We start from the raw sequence: 18,208 nt of genomic DNA, 5'->3' as shown, positions 1-18,208 counted from the left end.
TCTGCTGACTGATAATATCGGTTTATGCACCTTTATAGTGATACATTGTTCAACCAATCACCTCACAAGAACTTTTCGAAGCGTCTGCCCTTTCCCAAAAGGGCCCTGTTGGCAACTTCTCAGATGGTTCTGAGAATTGAATTATCTGATGCATCAGGCTATTAAACCAGAAGTGTTATTTTCTCATAGACATCTCTACACTCGACTTAATTTTTTTTTTTAACAGCCAGTGGAGTCGCCCCCTGCTGGTTGTTAGAAAAAAAAAAACCCCAATGGGTTCTGCACTGGCTTGACTTTTCAAACCTGAAGGCTATATTTAATTGTTTAGAACAGCCTGTCCACAGGACCGACTGTAGCATTAATGAAACGTTCGAAATCTGAGCTCTTGACTCCGTATGGTGTAATATTCCCAGACTTTATAAAGAAAATATACACGGCCGCCAGGCAAACTTTAGAACACAGCCTTCATTTTCGGGTTGTGTTCTTTAGTGAATTCATTTGTGAATTAATTTGCTGTGGCTTAACCAAACAGACAAGGTGCCACAAGGTTTCTGTGGGACGTTATTAGCTTTAAAACAAAACCGGTCCTCAGATCAGCAAATTAAGGAACAGCCACAATGAGGTGGAGATAAGTCCTAATTTGAATATATTACCCCTTAGACCAAACATACAGTGTATTGTCTTTCCTGAAGTTATACTATATATTTGCACTGTGAGGGAGGTCAAACATGTTAAATAAAATTGGCGTGAACAGAAAATGTCAGGAAGTTCAGTCTTATATAGCTTGTGCAATGATACTGTCTAAAACTCCTAAGTGTTCTGCTTCCTTATCCTCTCATGATCCACTAGACATTCTTGTCTATGGGGGGTGATGGATGACTTCACCAGCAAGCTTTGCCACAGTTGACCCAGATTGAACTACGTGTGTGATATGTATTTGTGTGTGTGGTTGCTCAGCGATATGAAGAATGTGAGGCAGAGGATTTTTATTTTTTTTTTTGCGCCTGAACAACACAGAAGTGTTGACAAGTACATGAGTGTGTGTGTGTGTGTGTGTGTGTGTGTAAGAGCCGCCCCGTTTGTTGCACAGCGTGACTGACAGAAATGATATACGACTCGGTGCCACTTCAACTGACACTAACGGAGACACACGGTCTCTCTCAGTGTTGTGACTCAGGGTTCGCGAAGACTCGTGGCTTTCTGTGGGATTAATGTCAAATGGAATAGAAACATAAAGCTAATCCTCTCAGCTCTTGTTCTAAGATACAAAGTAGCTTCATAAGGATTTCCGACTGCTCTCATCAATTGAAAACAGTTGTCTCGCATGTTTTCTCACAGCACTGGGTGGCTCAAAATTTCATCAGAACTGCTATACAAGAGATTTTCGCAGCTTTTTATTTAATTTCCACACATGGTAACAATTAGATTTTTCTGAAAGTGAGAAACTCATGCATCTTTTTTTTTTTCCTTTGGTGGCAATAAGACAGCTTAGTGTGTGTTTTTTTTTTTTTTTATTTCTCAGAGATCAAACTATGTTGCATTTCTGATGTCAATAAATTGCCTTTTGGTAATTCGTAGCCATCAATCTTTTCTTTGTATGTTTGGCCATCACATGCACTGGTAGCAGGGACGGGAAAAAACAGTTTTCGCTCTTAACCGAAGGGCGAGTCTGGAATGTTAACTCAGCCTTCTAATAAAGCAACTAAACAACTAAACTAACCCTAACCCTAGTGGTCAACACCAGAGATGGATTGACGATTCCCAGTCTACTGAAACCTGCACACTTGCTGTTAGTTACTCTGCATGCCTGTCTTTTACTTTGAAGTGTACAGTATACCGACTGGCTGATTGCTAGCTAGCTTAGTGCAAGGAATGGTAGTGAATGGGCAGGTTAGCATACCCCTTCACGCTCAAATGTAATTTTCAATTTCTATTTCATTGCGAATGGTATGCACAACCCTAGTTATAATAATGCAAGCAGACTTTTGGAAAAAAGTGTATTTGATGACTTTTAAGGGAAGTATGCTAATCCGCCCACACACACACACACACACACACACACACACTCAAACTCCCATTCATTCAGCTCCCTACTGCACGCACAGAGGAGAGAAGTGTATCTGTCTTCTTGTCTGGCTCTGGGGAGTGTAGCAAATAAGCATATTCCCCCCCCCCCCCAAAAAAGTTGGTGCCTTCTTTGAAATGAAAATCTCATTACTGTCGGTGCAAACCTTTCTAACTAAGGCTGCAGCTCTCTGACTCCAAAGCTAATGGTTCTCATCTCTCCTCCTGTCCGTTGTCTCCTTAGAGTCCCCCTCCATCATTGAAGCTCCTGATTGAAGCGGAAGGTGAGCAGCTGCTCTTGGCTCTGGAGAAAAATGAGTAAGTATTCCCTCCGTTCATAGTTGGCCTTTAGATCGGAACTGAGTGCTTTCTGGACCACAAATGGGTGACATATGCAGTGCCCAGAGGCTACAGTGGGGCTGAAGCCAAGTTGTGTCACATGTAAAAGCCATGGAGGGGGTGGGGGGGTGGGGAGGAAGACAGGATGTCTGTCGGTCTTGCTCTTCTAGTGCGGGCATGGTGACTGTTTTTTCACGTGCTGAAACAAAGACTGGAACGGCAGAAGCTCCTGACTACATATCACCAGACGTGGAGGAAAAGAGACACCGCTCTCCTTCTTCTTCCTCTATCTTTTCATTTGATCTGTTGACACAACACAGGGGAGAAGCCAGCTTTGTTTGAACGCAGCACACACTGCACTCTGGGTATTAAGATACCGTCAACACAGTGTCAGTCAAGAGAACGGCAAAGAGCGGGAACCTCATTTGAAAGAGATCACACAATAGGTGGAGTTTGACAGAGATTTAGCTCTGGATCTTTTCACAGGAATATTTGTCAGCGTTGCATTTTTCCTTTCTTTTTTTTTTTTTTTGCACAAGAGCTGAGTGAACGTGGCCTCGGTTTGAGACAGCCCTGAGAAGAATAGGATTTGATTGATGGAGCAATATGTTTTCCATCCAACCCGTCTGCCACACATGACCAACCAAGAACAAGAAGAGCCGTCTTTGTGATGGAGTGAATGGGGAAAGAGGGAAGGAAAGGAGGAGAGGATTGGTTTTTATGCCAATGAATCTCACTTGTTTTCCATAGTTAATATATGTAAATTCCACCTGCAGACTGTGGGACAAAGCTTTCAACACCCGCGACCGCAATTTTATGGCTTACCTACCTAAATATTTTGATGGGAAATCACACTCAGTCTCTCTGTCGAATAACATTCCTGCATTGCACAGCTGGGGATTTTACAAAGCTGACTTGCAGGTTGTCAAATTTTCACTGGCTCCATTTAGAGCAAGGAAACACATTCTCTTACAGTAAAAACATTTCATTTAGAAACCTGAGTTTTCCTGCGTGATCGGCTGCAGTTAGAAAACACCCTGCATTCCCGTGCATCACTCGCCTCCAGCGGGGGCTGTCGCCGTTGTCCAGGAGCTTTAAATATAAACTTGAATTCAGTGCCAATAGAAACCACGCAGAGGCGCAGTCTTGATCTTTCTAATGAGCTCGAGCCTGTTGGGAAGACTTAAGTCAAACAAACCTTCATATATTGCAAATACCAGTCTGTCAAAATGTTACTCTCACCAGCGCTTGAACCACATCTGGAGAAGAAGCTTTCATTACTGGCACGGGCTAAATTTTAATCACCTGTGGAATCCATTTCACGATAAGTTAAAATACAATAATAGAAAACAAAAGCTACTTCGGGTAAAAAAAAAAAAAACTGGATCAGAAAGGTAATGTTTTATTTTTGTTTTTTTTTTCAGTTGAATGTGTTAAATGGATCACTGTAACGCAGCCAGAACCGAACCTGTTGCACTGACATGAAGTGAAGGTTCTTGTCTGATGAAATCCAGATGCTGAAACTCAGGCAGCATCTGTAGTTGAAGAGAAAATCGGACCCGGAGTGAAATTATTTGAGTGAATTGTTTGTGTTCTCCTGGTTTTGGGGTTTTTTTTGGGGGGGGAGGGGGGTTATAAATATTGCTGGCAACAAAAACAAGAGAGAAGCAGGGCGCTGCACAGCTGAACGCCATCATTTAACTTGTGCAGGGTGAACATACTCAGGGTGTGAACTCATATCACCCCTGCAGCGCTACAGAGGTTGCCTTGGAAAGCTGGGATGTGTGAGCCTCACCACATTTCCATATCACACAGCAGTGAGACGATGTTTTGGTTCTGTGTTCATAAGAGCCTGTTGCCATTTCGGTATTTTGGTTCTAAAAGCAGCCACAATCTAACTCCCATAGCATTGCTCTTGAGCTTCTATTGTTGCTAGGATACAAAATGGTCCTCTATTGCTTCTGCAATTTTTTTTTTTTTGGAACATCAAGTTTATTTTCTGAAAAAGACGACTGTGACTCACCTGATTTTGTGACATAGAAAGATGTGGCATCGTCCCTCCGTGCCCTTGATTTCAATTTCGAATCGCGGTCACCCTTCAGTCTTAGATTGTAAATAAGTTTTGCAGAATCTTTGCGCTCCATCAGTCTCCGAAACCTCCGTCTACATCTGATGACGGCCTCTGGGAACAGGGGCCAGTATTTTGTGTTTTCCTGTGTAGCCAGCGGGTATCTGGTCCACTGCTTCCATGTTCCGTATGCTGCTCATTGTTAACAGCCTCTACAGCACTTGGAGGCTATTCTCTTCTTCTATACAGTTTCTGTATTTATATTAAGAATCTGTTTTTTAGAGACTAGTGATGCTGTCAAACTGCTTTACGACCCTTTGCGTAGCTTGAAATGCTATTCCATCATGTATATTATGTAATATGGCAGAAGAAGAAGGACAAAAGAATCCTAAGAATCCACCTAGTGATTTAAAAAAAACAACTGAGTAATTACTCATGATTATTATTCATCATGTTGAATGCCCAATTTGATGTAGATGTAGGAAGGAGAAGTCTAAGCAACTCTGAGAAGCTATCGACAACTTTTAATAAGACTTCTGATCATTTATGATAAATCTGTGAATTTAACACTGACAAATAAAGCAGGCAATGGACTCCGTAATTTTCTGCGACCTCGGTGAAGAAGATGTAAACTTGTGGCAACCACCGCCGTCACTGTCCAGCGTGGTTTGTTTCGCGTCGGCCCGCAGCTTCTTTGGCTCGGTCTCAGTTAGCATTTCCTTGTCCGGGTGATGACGTTTTGGGTGGGCTTGCAGGTTGGTGGTATTTCCAGAGTACTTAACGTTTGTGTGACAGTTTGCAAACCGCCGTACTTCTGCCTCAATCCTCGCTTTCCTTTTTGTTTTTGAACCCAAAACGCCCCCACACATCTGCGTTTAAGCATGCAGGCGCTGGATTTACACTCGCCGCCATTCTCTTGAATCTCTCAGCTCTCACCGCATGAGAAAGGCGTCGGCGTCTGGGTAACTAGAAATGCTCTACAGCGACACTAGCGGCTGGCAGACCGAATCGCTCTTCCTGCAAAGTGCGGGACACGGAGAATTTGAATGGGGTTGAATGTATCGATACTCGCGGCTGAAAAATCGATCCTCTCTAGGGAAACAAGATATCGATGTATATCGCAGAATCAATAAAGTTGCTCAGCCCTAATGTATAAATCTTGATATGTAAGTATATGCACACAGATATGGTATAAAATGATATATACAGTAGCATAGGCATATGAATAAATACTTGACTGTACAGGATATACATACAATAGGTAATATGGGTATAAGAATATGAAATTAGATTGTGCAAAAGACTGTGAAAGGTAGAGTGATTCTTGAAAGTCTGCTCCTCATGTTGAGCTGTTGTGTCAGTGGCACAGATGACATTTTGAAAACCAGCAACAGAATAGAAGCAGTTCTTGATAGTTCAGCTTTTGTGTGTTGGGGTTTGTCTGCCTTTTGACATTAAAGATTGCAGACGTGTGAGGCTGAGCTTTCAGATATTCAACAGCAACCTCCGACACACTTCAAGCAGTCTGTTTTAAGGGTGTGGAAAGGGCGCACACTGCCTGGAGGAGCATGTCAACTGATGCTCAAAAATCACAGCTCAAAAGATGGCTGCCTTAAAGAGCAAGACCGGATGTGGAATTTTTTTTTCCCCTCCGATTTATGTATCATCAGATTTAAAAAAAAAAAAAAAATCAAATAAAAAAAAAACTGCTTAGTTTTGGACTATAATTCATTGTCTTTTGGTTAGAATCTTTAACCTCAGCCAGGGAGGTCAGCGCCAGCATTTGTCAGTTTGTTTGTTTGTTGGCGGGATATCTCAGACACAAATACATGGATAGTAATAGAATAGAAATAGGAAAAACATACGAGGAGTTTTTGTTGGTGATCTTCAAGTTGTAGATCGTGAACACTGTCTGAGACCGCTGACAGGATAAAGTCATCAGTGCTATGGATGTGATCTCTCGGGGCCTTTTCCAATGTGGAGAAAATCAAATGATAATGTTTTGCATGACTAATGTTTCCTGGATTTGATTGTTTTTCACAACCACACAAGATTCTTCTTTTCAAAACTGAGAACACTGGGCTGTAGCTGTTTGTTTTCCTTGCATAGAACTTACCGGATGAGACAACCGGTCACCAAACTGGCAGCATAATGCGGTGTTTCAAGTCTTCCTCCTCTGGTTGTGTATATGAAGTGTGCAACCAGCAGGTAAATATCTAACCTCAGACAATTTGGGTAATTTGCAGACAAGATTTTAAGAGACATTTTATTCAGCAAGACACAATAATAGAATAAATGCATTTGTTCGAAGTACGAAGTTAATTTTGTGCTACAAACGAACTACGCCGTGGACGCATGACATCAACATCACCATTACCGGCTCTGCACTTCATCATATTGACATTTAATGTCCGCAATCTCTCTGCAAGCTCTGTTTTGCTGTTTGATAGCAGGTGTCTTTTTGAGAGACATAAATGCTTCAAAATTCAGGAGTTTGGCATTTCCCACCACATTTTAGGCCTCTGATTCATCTTAAGCCTAAGCGACCTGCAAACATTTTTCAGGTATTCAGAAGGAAACCCTTTCAAAAGTCACATCGAAAAGGTTTAATCGGCATTTTTTTTCCAAGTAAAAGATTACAGTTTACATGGATATTTATCGGCATGAGTGGGAACACAGAACCCAGGTGAATGTGGTATTCTGCGAATGACGTTCTGTGCTTTCAGTCTCAGACCTACATATGACAAGCAATCAGAGCCCCTCTCTCCAAAATGTACATGGATACAATGAAAGCTTGTTGCTTCCGTGGTAACTTCAGCAAATATGATCTCAGCTAAATTCGGCTTATCTGGGTTCAGTTGGGGTTACGTTTGGAAAAACAGCCAGGGGCAAAAGCACAACAGGAACACTGTCACTGTTCTCCACGCTGCTTTCACAGCAGCTACCGAAGACATAGCCGAGCCCAAGACACTACACTCTGACTGCATTTGTGACGTCAAATGTGACGCACCAAAAAAAAAGAAAAGAAAAGAAAAGGAAAAAAAAAAGAGCAGCTGTAGACGTCTTGTCTGTTCACCCTGGGAACAGGATGAATCAGCTTTTTGAAGCAGGTCTAACCAGGTTTGAAAACCCACAAATAGCCAGGTGTGTGCAGTGAGAAAGGGGTATAAGAGGTGCTTTGTCCTGCTTAGGTAGAATCTGACTGGAAAAGCAGACTGTTTAGCTCTTTTACAGAAACACTGAGACTTGTGTCCATCCAGTTGTTGAGCTTTGACCACAGGGTATGTAAGTACTCCTGGCCAAGCTGTTCTAGGAACTCTTGCTGCTTTGTGCTTTGAATGTGAGGCCTCCAGGCATATCAAGATCAGTCCCAAGCTGAGCAGGCAGCATGTTCTCCATCCGTGTTTCCCTCTCTAATGGACTGCGGGATCAGTGAATGGAGGCCTGGGGCTCATCATCTGGGTGGAGGATGTTCCTGCTTGCCTGCACTTGAGGTTTCTCTCTGTTCATCATGATGTTAGGCCTGAAGCATCAGGGGCCTGGAGGGTTGGCTATCCATCTTTTCTGAGGCTTTTTGTGCTGTGAGATAAAGAGACACAAAAGAGTGCACACACACACACACACACACACACACACACACACACACACACACACACAATTTAATCTGGTCATTTCCCTGGACGGAGAGGGCAGGCAGAGGATATGTTTCCTGAGTGACAGGCCTGGTTGCAAAGGTCTTTTATCTTGTGTTTGGAAGAACAATACAATTCAGGACAGGATCCAGACACAATTTGTCCAAGTTTGCATCTTGTGTTTTGGGGATGTTGTTTCACTCCATATCTCATGGCTGGATTGCTGCTGGCCTGTGACTTGTTGCTTCTCTCAATTAAGATATCCCTTTGTCTCACTGAAAACATGGACAGGAAACCGCCTCTCCTGGGGAACACCAGGCCCAAGATGCACAAACAACCAACCTGGAAAAAGAGATGTAATCGTAGAGTCATTGTCTTCTTCTTCTGAGCCACACACAGATTGTTTAAGCAACACCAGAGGTCTACGTCTGTAAAAACCTTCCTTCAAGGACTGAGACAAGGAGTGAAAGGATCAAATTTCTCAAAGCCATTACATCAGAAGGAAGCAAGATGAAATATCTTAGTTTTCTCATGAAATCATTTGTACAATGTCCAGTTGAACAGGTTGATATGACCATTGACTACTACACCAGTTCTTTGTATCAGATTGAAATGTGTTTCCCTTGAGCGCATGCGATGGGTCGACCAGTTGCGGCAACATCATGTTTGGTGTGTGACATTTCCTGTCCAACCCACCATCTTGATGCGATGACACAACAATGTTTACACCGTACCGCAACGCTCATGTTAACAGAATCTGTATTTGTTTATTTTGTCATTTCAACTGCTGCCACAAAAAAAGAATAATTGGAAGATTTGGAATCTAGTCATGTAGAATGAAAGCCAGTGGACCTAAATGCAGAAGTCAGTACTTACGTTTTTGAGCATGGATTTTTTATTTCTGAAGTAAAAAACAAAAACAAAAAACAAAACAAACAAAAAAAAACAGGATCATGCAACAGGATGCAAACTAGCAGAAAAATGGTCCCAACAGAAGAGCTGACAAAGACAGTAACAAATGCTGCATTCATGTGATCTTGGAATAATAACAAGTTTCCAACTGGGAAAGTTCTCAGGAATGGCTCCTCCGTGCAGGAAAGAAAACTCGGCAAGCAGAAAGATCACTTTAAAACAACATGCAAATTGGTGTCATGTATAGCGATGGTGGGCAACAGTCGATGTTGGGTAAATGCCAAGTAAACTGATTAATTCATGTGTTGAATATTATTTGGTGATCACATATGGTGTGTAATATGGCATTCATCAACTGGAAACAGCTGTCTGTGATGAGTGAGCTGGATTGGCTACAAATGTTATTATCATGGCTCGCTTGATCCTTTTCCTTCGCTTTTCGTTGTCACAAAAAACTGGAAAGAGCTGTGAATGTCGTGTCCACGTTCTCACGTTACGACTTACAAGCTTATAATCAATGCAAAGTCAGGAGAATGATCTCACTACTTGAAACTCTGACTGCAGAAAAACACGATGGACGATTTTACTGTCAGACACCTGGAATTGGGAACATTTCCGTCTGAGACCAACCCCATGTCTTTGTTGTGAGTGTTGATATGATGACAAAGAACAGTTGATCATTGGACAAGTAGAACATTACACTAGCCACTCCGAAACTAGCCACATGGTGCAGGTACATTTACAGAAGCGTGAAATGTAATTGAACTTGATCACTTGCTATAATCAGTGCGACCAAAATGAATTTTTAGGTGAGAAATAATTTTTTCAGCACAAACATTGAAATCTGAAGCAACATCAGACCTACGATTTAGAAAAAAAAAAAGAAAACCTTTTTAATCCTGTTTGAAATGCACTTCGTGTTTCCCTTCAGATGTTCCCACTTTCCACTTTCTCATGAATGCATAATAAAGTACTACATAGCTAATAATACTTAAAAAAAAAAAAAACAGGTGGTAAGAGATGAAGACAGGCAGGAAGCTAATTGGTTAGAGGAACAATGGGAAGAGGTCAGAGCTGGTGAGGACTGATGCAGGGCAGGCTAATGGAAAATACACAGTCCAAAGGGAAGAAAAGTCCAAAACTGAAACAGTCCAGGCTAGACTGTAACAAATCTAAATCATTAGGAGAGAAAGAGAGCTCAACTTAGAAGTATGTGAATGGTGGGAAGAAAATTTTAAGGAAGGAATGAGCGTTGAAGACAAATACGGCGATTTGATGTCTCCATCTCCTGAGGCAATAAGGGTTGCAGCTTTTGCAGTTTCTCTTCCTGCCATCGCTGATCAGATTACAAAGACTATGTTTACAACCGCCCTGATTATCTTATCTGTAGGAGACTGTTGATAGCTCACTCCTATCAGACCGTAATCAGCTCATCCACTGACCCATTAGTCAAGTACTTCAAGATAAAGTGACACAGATAGATAATTGGCTAATAAGTCAATAGCAGGCATGTACTGTAGGCCACATATCGTACTTCATCTAAAGCAACTCAGAAGGTTATCAGAAGGGTATTTACTGTTACACCAGGAAACTGGACCAGCAGCCCGTTAAGCGTCACACTCAAAGACGATAACCCTTTGAATATGACCACTGCTGTCCAGCGTGCTTAATGGAAATACAAAAGGGCTGTTATGCAAATGTTTGGGGCTCGTGCTTGTCAACAAGAAGAGAAAGAATCGCTCGGGAAATTTTGCACAAAAACACTCCTTCCATTCTCGCTCCCGCTGAGAAACATACAAACTTTGATCCTCATCAGCAAGATTGAAATGCACATGCCAGCACACTAAACTTCATTCAGAACCCAGCGAAGGATACACGCCGAGGTTAACTCTAGCCTTTGTACCTTTTCTTGTTCCCCTTCTGGCTACAAGGCCATGATATACTGTGATTCATTAGTTTCAAAGGCAAGTCTTGGAAATGTGTTCGTCTCTGTCCAGAGCCTGCTCCTTTTAACTACTTCCTTCAAAAGGGAATTTTGTGGAAGAAACTTCCCTCTTTTGAATTACCTTCTCAGAAGCTCCAATTATTTTCAAGCTTAGAGCAGTAATTAATAAGGTGGACTCGCCACTCCATGTTCCTAATTAATTAGGAGGCACCCGGCAACACTGGAAAGCTATTAGAATGGTTTTGGCTCCTTTCTGTGAGGAGACCAGTGAGAGCTCACGGGTGGTGTCCTTTAAAGTGAAGTCTTTTTTGATGTTGTTGTTGTTGTATGAGTATTTTTTCACTGTTCCATCAAACCTCGCCTTCAAAGTCCAGAAAATATAAATCACCAGCTTTTACTTTGCCTCTTAGTAGCTTTACAGTTCCACGACTTAGCCGTACTCCATCAAAGGCAACCTACAGATTGAGCCCCAAAACTGTGAATGAGTAGACCCTATCTGTCTGTCCATCTAGCCATCAATTCAGTTCCTCACGCTGGCTGCAGGTTAATCTGATGTCCTTGTCCTCAGCAACCTCCTCCTGAGGGACCCCAAAGCATTCCCTGGCCAGATGAGATATGCAATCCCTCCAGCATAGTCTTGACATACCATGTGACCTAAAACCATCTCCAGTGACTCGATGCGAAGGAGCAGCAGCTCTATTCAGACTGCAACGCTGTGTGCCATTGTAGGTTTGGAACTACCTGGGCTATTTCAGCGCTTAAGAGTGCACCAAAACACTCATTTGACACATAGAATTGAAAATACACTTAAAGTTTGGAGATGAAATCACGGACCACACCCAAAAACAAGTAGTAGTGAACAGTGCGCCGCTGCGTGCTACCGGCTCTCGTGATTCATCAAGCTCGCTGCAGTAGTGAGGGTAGGAACCATTTTCAAAAGAAACCTGTGTTTGACTGAATTTGAAATGAAATGCAATTTCATCCCCTTCGCACACTCCACTTTTATTTCAAGATTTTCCAATCTTGCAAGACATAATTCCATTTATGTACATACATTCGAAATGGAAAAAGGTCAAATTAATATGTTTTGTGTGCATATTAGAATGGGAAATGGGGAAAAAAAAAAACCTTCAGTTCAGATCTAATTGGAGGTGCATGGCTGAAACACGTTGCTGGGAAGACGAAATGGGTTTTATTTCCACAGCTGGAGGCCATTGGAAATGAGCTATACTGGGTGCTCCAGGTAGCACTCCGATTCTTTTTTTTTTTTTTTTCCCTTTTAAGTAAATGACCTATTTTATGTCTTGGGTGATGTGACAGCATCTTGAACATGAGTCAACCTTCTCTTGTACTACCCTGGACCTGGTAAATGTTAACATGGGTTATTAGTCAGCCTCTGATTGGAACCAAAGACGAAGAGTAATTTTACCCACAGGTGACCGTCATTTTTTTTTGTTTTTTTTTTAGCATGATATGACATTTTAAAGTAACAGTGAGATGAGTTGTAAGGGGATTTTAAATGGAAGAGTAGGCCATGTGTTCCATTTTCAGACCTTTATGTAAGTGTCTAATATTAGAGAGAGAGCATGATGATGGGCTTGATCTGCAAGAACATTTATTCCAAGAATTTTTCAATATTTTCCTTGTGGCTGATAACATGTAAGCATTTATTCTTTCACTTATTTCCGACTCTGAATCCATCTCGTGAATATGTTCAGAGAGACGACTTACCCTCCATGTTTGTGTGACCTAATTTTTTACCCACATATCTGTCTGCTCTTGACTCGACGCAATCAGACGTCTGAGCAGCGTTCGGGACTGTCAGTGGAATTGGATTCTGTTTTTTTTTTGTGTGTGACTGAAATCACAAACTTCAAAAATTAATACTGTTTTAGGGGTTGAATAAATGAAGTTAAATGTAAAAAAGGCACCAGCAGGATGAGCTATGACGCACAAGGCCAATAGAAAGTGACTGGTTTCGTCTTTTATGTATTTAATTGTGTAAAACCTAGCTAGTCACTTTCACGCTTGACTTTTTTATGGACCTCTTTTTTTTTTTTTAGAGATAATCCCTGAAAAAAATCTATATTTATGTTGATATCTAGATTATTTCCAATTGAAAAGTTTTTGTCGATCTTTGTACTGCAAAGTTTTTCAAAAGTGGATGTTGTAGTGAAGAAGTCTGCAACGACTGGGCCGTGGATTGTTTTGAACCAGGCTGCTAAAACCCAGTTGGAAGCGATATAGGACGGATATACACATACAAGGAGTGTATGGGAGAGAGGAGGGGACCACCTGTGCGCCCCCTCGGCAGAGTTTGAGTGATACTTCCCCTCTGCGGATACCCCAGAGGGTGGGAAGGAATAGATACATGATCCCTGTATTCCCGAGCTATCAATACTTGTGTGGACCAAATTTTCAGCCCTGAGTGCCTCAAGAAGTCTCCACAGCAGATTGAATGTTTGAAACACTTGCGCCTGTCATTCATACTCAACACCGCACACCGCTATGACCACTGTGTCTCTGATAAAACAGGCTCAGCGCTCACAGGGTCTGATTTTCATGCGTCTTGTACAGTTGTCCAGGTTGCATCATGCTCATACATGCAATTATACCCCCCACGCGGTCTGTCAGGAATATGACAGCTGCAGTCTGGTTCGTGCACTCAAAAAAGGTTGGGAACCCCCATTCTGCCATTCCAACGGTCAACACTTTTGACCGTTAGTGAATTACAGCAGTAACCAAAATAGGAGCCTCCAATCATCTTAGTAGGAGTAAACGTGTCAGCTACTACAATCGTATGTAGACATGGAGGAAACAGAGGCTGGCTAAATATAATGGCCGCCTCAAGGGGGCTCAGGTGTTGCAGAAATGGTGTTGAAAATAGAACATTAAACTTAAAGTGTTTCACAGACAGACGTTAAAGGACTGACACACTAAGAAGTGAGAAAGAATTAATCGTTATTACTAGAAAAGAAACTGGGGCCACAACCATTTCTTTACCAGAAAATTGACCAATTTGGTATGCATTATTTGTCCAGTACCTCAGTGTAAATGTAGCTTTAGCACCCTTTAGCTGAACTCCTTGTCTTAGCAATCTTGCTATTGTGTTCTCAGTCAGTCAGTTTGCCTGTTTGTTTTTATTCTGGTTCACGTTCTCTCCCTTTCACCCATTTAACCAAACGCCATCCATAAATTCAAGTGAAATCTCACTTGCTCAAGGCTCTGTGGTGCTAAAGGGAATAAACAAGAGCAGCCAAAGATTTTGAACTGTGTAGCTGCCGACTGTAAAGATAATCAGTCCTGGCTTCCATTCTCTCCCCTTTGACACAGACAAACAGACTGTCCAGAGTTACAGTGAGAGTTAATGTCAGCAAAAGTGTGTGTGTGTGTGTGTGTCTGCCTGCTTGCTCTACTTGTTCTCCATCCTGTTCTCTCCCTTTTCACAGTCCACTAACCTTCCTGTGACCAGCACTCCCTGCACATGGGGATCACTGACCGAGCAATGAAGCGGCACATGGTCGTCAGTAAGACGTTAGCCTGTCTCTCTCAGCTGATCCTGGAGTTTTTCCTCTTCTCATTTATTTCCAATTTCCACACCAATCAGTGCCCTTGTGAAAAATGAATGCTGGATAGAAAACAAAAACAGTATCAGTGTCACAGCAAATAACTGGTGCAGCAGTTTTCGCTCTTTTTTTTTTGTTGCCCTAAAAGATAACATCTCTGCTCATGAACCTCTCCAAAGGGGAATACATCCTCATTTTTTTTCCTTTTGTGTTCCGGCTTTTGACTCATCCAAAACTTTAAATCCACTCAAGACTCAATGGGAAACCTGCGTAGGAGTTTGAGTTCAGACGTCTCTTTCATTGCTAAATTTAGCTTGGTGTTAAAAGGAAATGGTGCAGAGAAAGTCAGGGACCTGGAGCACTGAGTCTTCTACCATCTCCATGTCATGCAGAAAGCAGATGCTTCACTTTCCCTTCCTGCCCGTCATTTTGAGTCGGAGGCCTCATGGTGCTGAGATATGGACACACAGGGAGCAGAAAGAGGAAAGGGAAATACGTGTGATTACTGGAGTGGAGGTTTCTGGTGTTTTGCTTTGTCAGATGAGGTGTGAAGGCAGTCCCACTTGACTTCTGTCTACCTGCTTCTGTCTCCGTCCTCTCTGACTTTTTCCCCCATCAGCAATTTCTAATAACTCCATGGGAGTTATTAGAAGAGACATGGCAGGGTTTCCTTTGGTTGGCCTCCTTTCTTCTCACTCACTCTCACCTAATTCCTCCAGTGTGGAGGACAGGAGTGAGCTGCCAACAACAATAGGAGCTGCCAGGTTTTGATAAAGTGGCTGCGGACTCTTTCGGGGTGCCGGGACCCCATGGAATCAAGGTCAGAGTCCGTGACACGGTTCTCTGTAATATCATCAGCAAAGTTTCAGAGTAAAGGGGTCAGAGACTGGTTGTAAATTCAGAGGGTTAAATGGGAAGTGCATTAGGTGACACATGAGTTGAGAGGTAGAGAAGTGTGTTTTACAAATAGCAAACACCTTCAAGGAATAACCCGGTGCCTAGGCTCTGTGCATAGTGGGAGAGTTTGTATGAATTTAGCGGTAATGTCATAACTATGATTGCAGCAGCACCAGGTATGTGCCACTTAGACTGTTTGTTGGCGAATAAATGCTACAACGCCTGAAGACTCGAGCAAAGTCCCTGTTTCTTGCTTGCTTATCTCAGCCTTCCTTGAGAATGAGAGTAGATGTGATGGAATTCTCTTTTTTTTTTGGGGGGGGGGGGTGTACTAGCCCTTTTAAGGTGGAGCATCCCTTATAGTTGGACTGACCTTCAAGGTGGACCAGCAGTAATCCCGTCCTTTTTGCCTCAGCAAATCTGGGGGGTTTAGAAACTAGCAGGAAGGAATAAATTGACATTTTGGGAATTTCACTCTTTGACAAGAATAGGTTCCTACGACTTTCGTGTCTTTCTGTTCAGTGTGAAATTCAACATTAGATTCTTTTTGATCGCGTCAACCAAATGTCACTTCACGGAGCTAAGAAAGAAACAGACTTCCTCATTTTTTTTTTTGCCTCCAGTTTTTATTCTTAGCTTCAGGTTTACATTAAATAGACAAATATGAAACAGTTACCGATATTCCCATGACAAGAAACATTTTTATTATCCAAACTGGCAACTTTTTATTACATCCCTTGAATGTCTGTTAAATTTGATCGGCTGATTTGAATAAATCTCATGGGAATATGATATTTTCATGAAGAGATCCGTGAAGAATACCTTCAAAATATCACAGCAAGAGACAAGTAAAAGTCCAAACTAGGTATCTGAGACAACACGAAGAAGTCATAAATTGAAGATACATTCAGAAAACTTGAAAAATCCAAACCAAAGTTAAACATTTTGGAGGCCTTTCATCTTTTAAAAAAACATCGTCTGAAGGGTTTTATGGCATTGCTCAGTCGGGGTGAGTGGTTGGGACAAAGGACCTTCGAAATGGTATCTAAAATTTTTGGCAATGGCCCAGTTTGCTGATTGCTTTTGTTCAAAATGCCAATGACAATTAATAAATGAATGTGGCTGCAAATCACCCCCTGCTCACCTTGCCTTTATGCTCGATAGATCAGCAGTGCAGTGAAATGAACGGGTCCCAGCTGCCTCTTGAAGTAGAGGTTTGCAATCGTTTCGAGACAGGACAATAATGTTCACTTCCTGGCCGCATTAGCTGAAAATTCTGTGCCATATTCCTCCCAGGGATCAATAGACCAAGGATGATCGATGAGCTACTAGTGCCTTATTGGGAAATCAATCACCAGCTTTTGCAACAAAGGTGATGTGATGTTAAGAGCTGATTGAAAGAACTGTGACATAACAGGGCCTTTTGTCAGCAGCTCTGCAGAAATCCATTTTAATAAAAGCTGTCAAGATTAATGAATGCTTGAGGGTTGAGAATCACCAATAAATTGGAATTCCTTAACAATCAACTCCTGATGTAAATGCATGAGGATTCTAACCTTGCAAGATTCGCTGAAAATTTGTTTCGATTTTGAATTATTCCGCTGTTTTTCTTCTTTCTTTTCCAACTCTAATCTTGTCGCGTTGTCCTGCACATTCGTAGATGTCAGTTATCTCCTAAGAGGACACTTGGCCAGGGAGCACAACGTAACCCACCTAATACATCAAAATCAGGCTTTTACTAGAAAGAGGGAGGACATCTACCCCAATGACACAATCAGAGGGGTGAAAGACACAAAGGGAGGGAGAGTACATTTGTATGCAGCCTTTAATTGTTTGATTTCCCTGAGGGCATGTGAGGCGGGGGAGAAGGGCGGGGGGGGGGGGAGGCGTAGAAGTACAGACAGGTTTAATTAATTGAAATGCTGCTTTTTTGTGTGTGTGCATTCATTTACCTTGCGAGGAGAATGATTGGCTGGATTGTTTGAAGTTCCCTAGTCGCTCATTAGGGCAAGCACAATGTTGCAATGAATATAGATGCATGAGCTTCGGGCCTTGAGCCAGTTCTTTGCAAAGCATTTGAATTAATGGCAAAACCATATTAGCATGACCCGTCCTGAAAATGACTTTGCATTCACCCCACCTAGGTTCCTCCTCCCAGTCTCAGTTTTAACCCACATTGTAGTAATTAAAATAACAAAATATGTAGAGCTGTTCTGATGCAATTTATTGTTTTGTAGTCGTATGTAAAGCTTATTGTTTCCACTTGGTTTGCAGCCACAGAAAGCAAGTGGATTTCCATCTGTGTGATTTTAATATTTGCTGATTTTGCTGCAGGCTAGAAGACATGAATATCAAAATATGTCTAAAGGGTTAATACACTCAAATTATTAAAAGTAAATTTTCCTCTGTGTGTCTTCTTGCTCATGCAGAGCACGCTTCATCTATGGAAGTGAATTTAACTTTAAACTGAGGAATAGTGAATTGCGTTTGTGAGGGAGCCTCACAGTGACCTTTGACCAGCAAAAATCTCGAGTCTTTATTGGTGTTTACGGGAAATTTGAAGAAATACCCTCAAGGCTTTTCTGAAATATCGTGGTCATGTGAGCTTACAATGACCTCAACCTTTGACCGCTAAAACCACTTGACCACTGTTTAACTCCATTCCTGCCCAGACACAAAGTCCTTGTTACTCGGGATCGCCCGCAGACCTCCAGACTTCCGTTGAAGTTGTTTGAGAACCAGTCCTTTATTTTTTGTGCATCACAATTCTCTCATGCCTTCCCGA

At 42.0% G+C, this 18,208-nt stretch overlaps 1 protein-coding gene and 1 long non-coding RNA gene across 4 annotated transcripts in view; one reads left to right on the top strand and one right to left on the bottom strand.

Annotated features, from left to right (window-relative positions):
* The window catches only part of adam12a (ADAM metallopeptidase domain 12a), an 82,839-nt gene that overhangs the window by 15,665 nt on the left and 48,966 nt on the right, over nt 1-18,208 (top strand). For all 3 annotated transcript variants that reach the window (XR_015111680.1, XM_086196419.1, XM_086196420.1), the window contains exon 3: nt 2,309-2,382. Coding sequence is in view for 2 of the 3 variants with exons in the window: in XM_086196419.1 (XP_086052545.1) it covers nt 2,309-2,382 (74 nt within the window). In the remaining variant the exon portion in view is untranslated. The remainder of the gene's footprint in view (nt 1-2,308; nt 2,383-18,208) is intronic.
* On the bottom strand, nt 14,552-16,993 carry LOC147239804 (uncharacterized). The gene is made up of 3 exons (XR_015111661.1): nt 16,980-16,993; nt 14,880-14,977; nt 14,552-14,588 (listed from the first exon to the last, which is right to left on the bottom strand). It is a non-coding gene; the product is annotated as an uncharacterized LOC147239804 (long non-coding RNA).

The sequence above is a fragment of the Aulostomus chinensis genome, chromosome 23, assembly GCF_037954235.1.
Source record: "Aulostomus chinensis isolate RoL2024-O1b breed Wild chromosome 23, RoL_Achi_v1.0, whole genome shotgun sequence".
In the NCBI taxonomy this organism is placed as follows: Eukaryota; Metazoa; Chordata; class Actinopteri; order Syngnathiformes; family Aulostomidae; genus Aulostomus; species Aulostomus chinensis.
The sequence above is the reverse complement of the archived record's forward strand: the minus strand, read 5'-3'. Positions and strand labels throughout refer to the sequence as shown.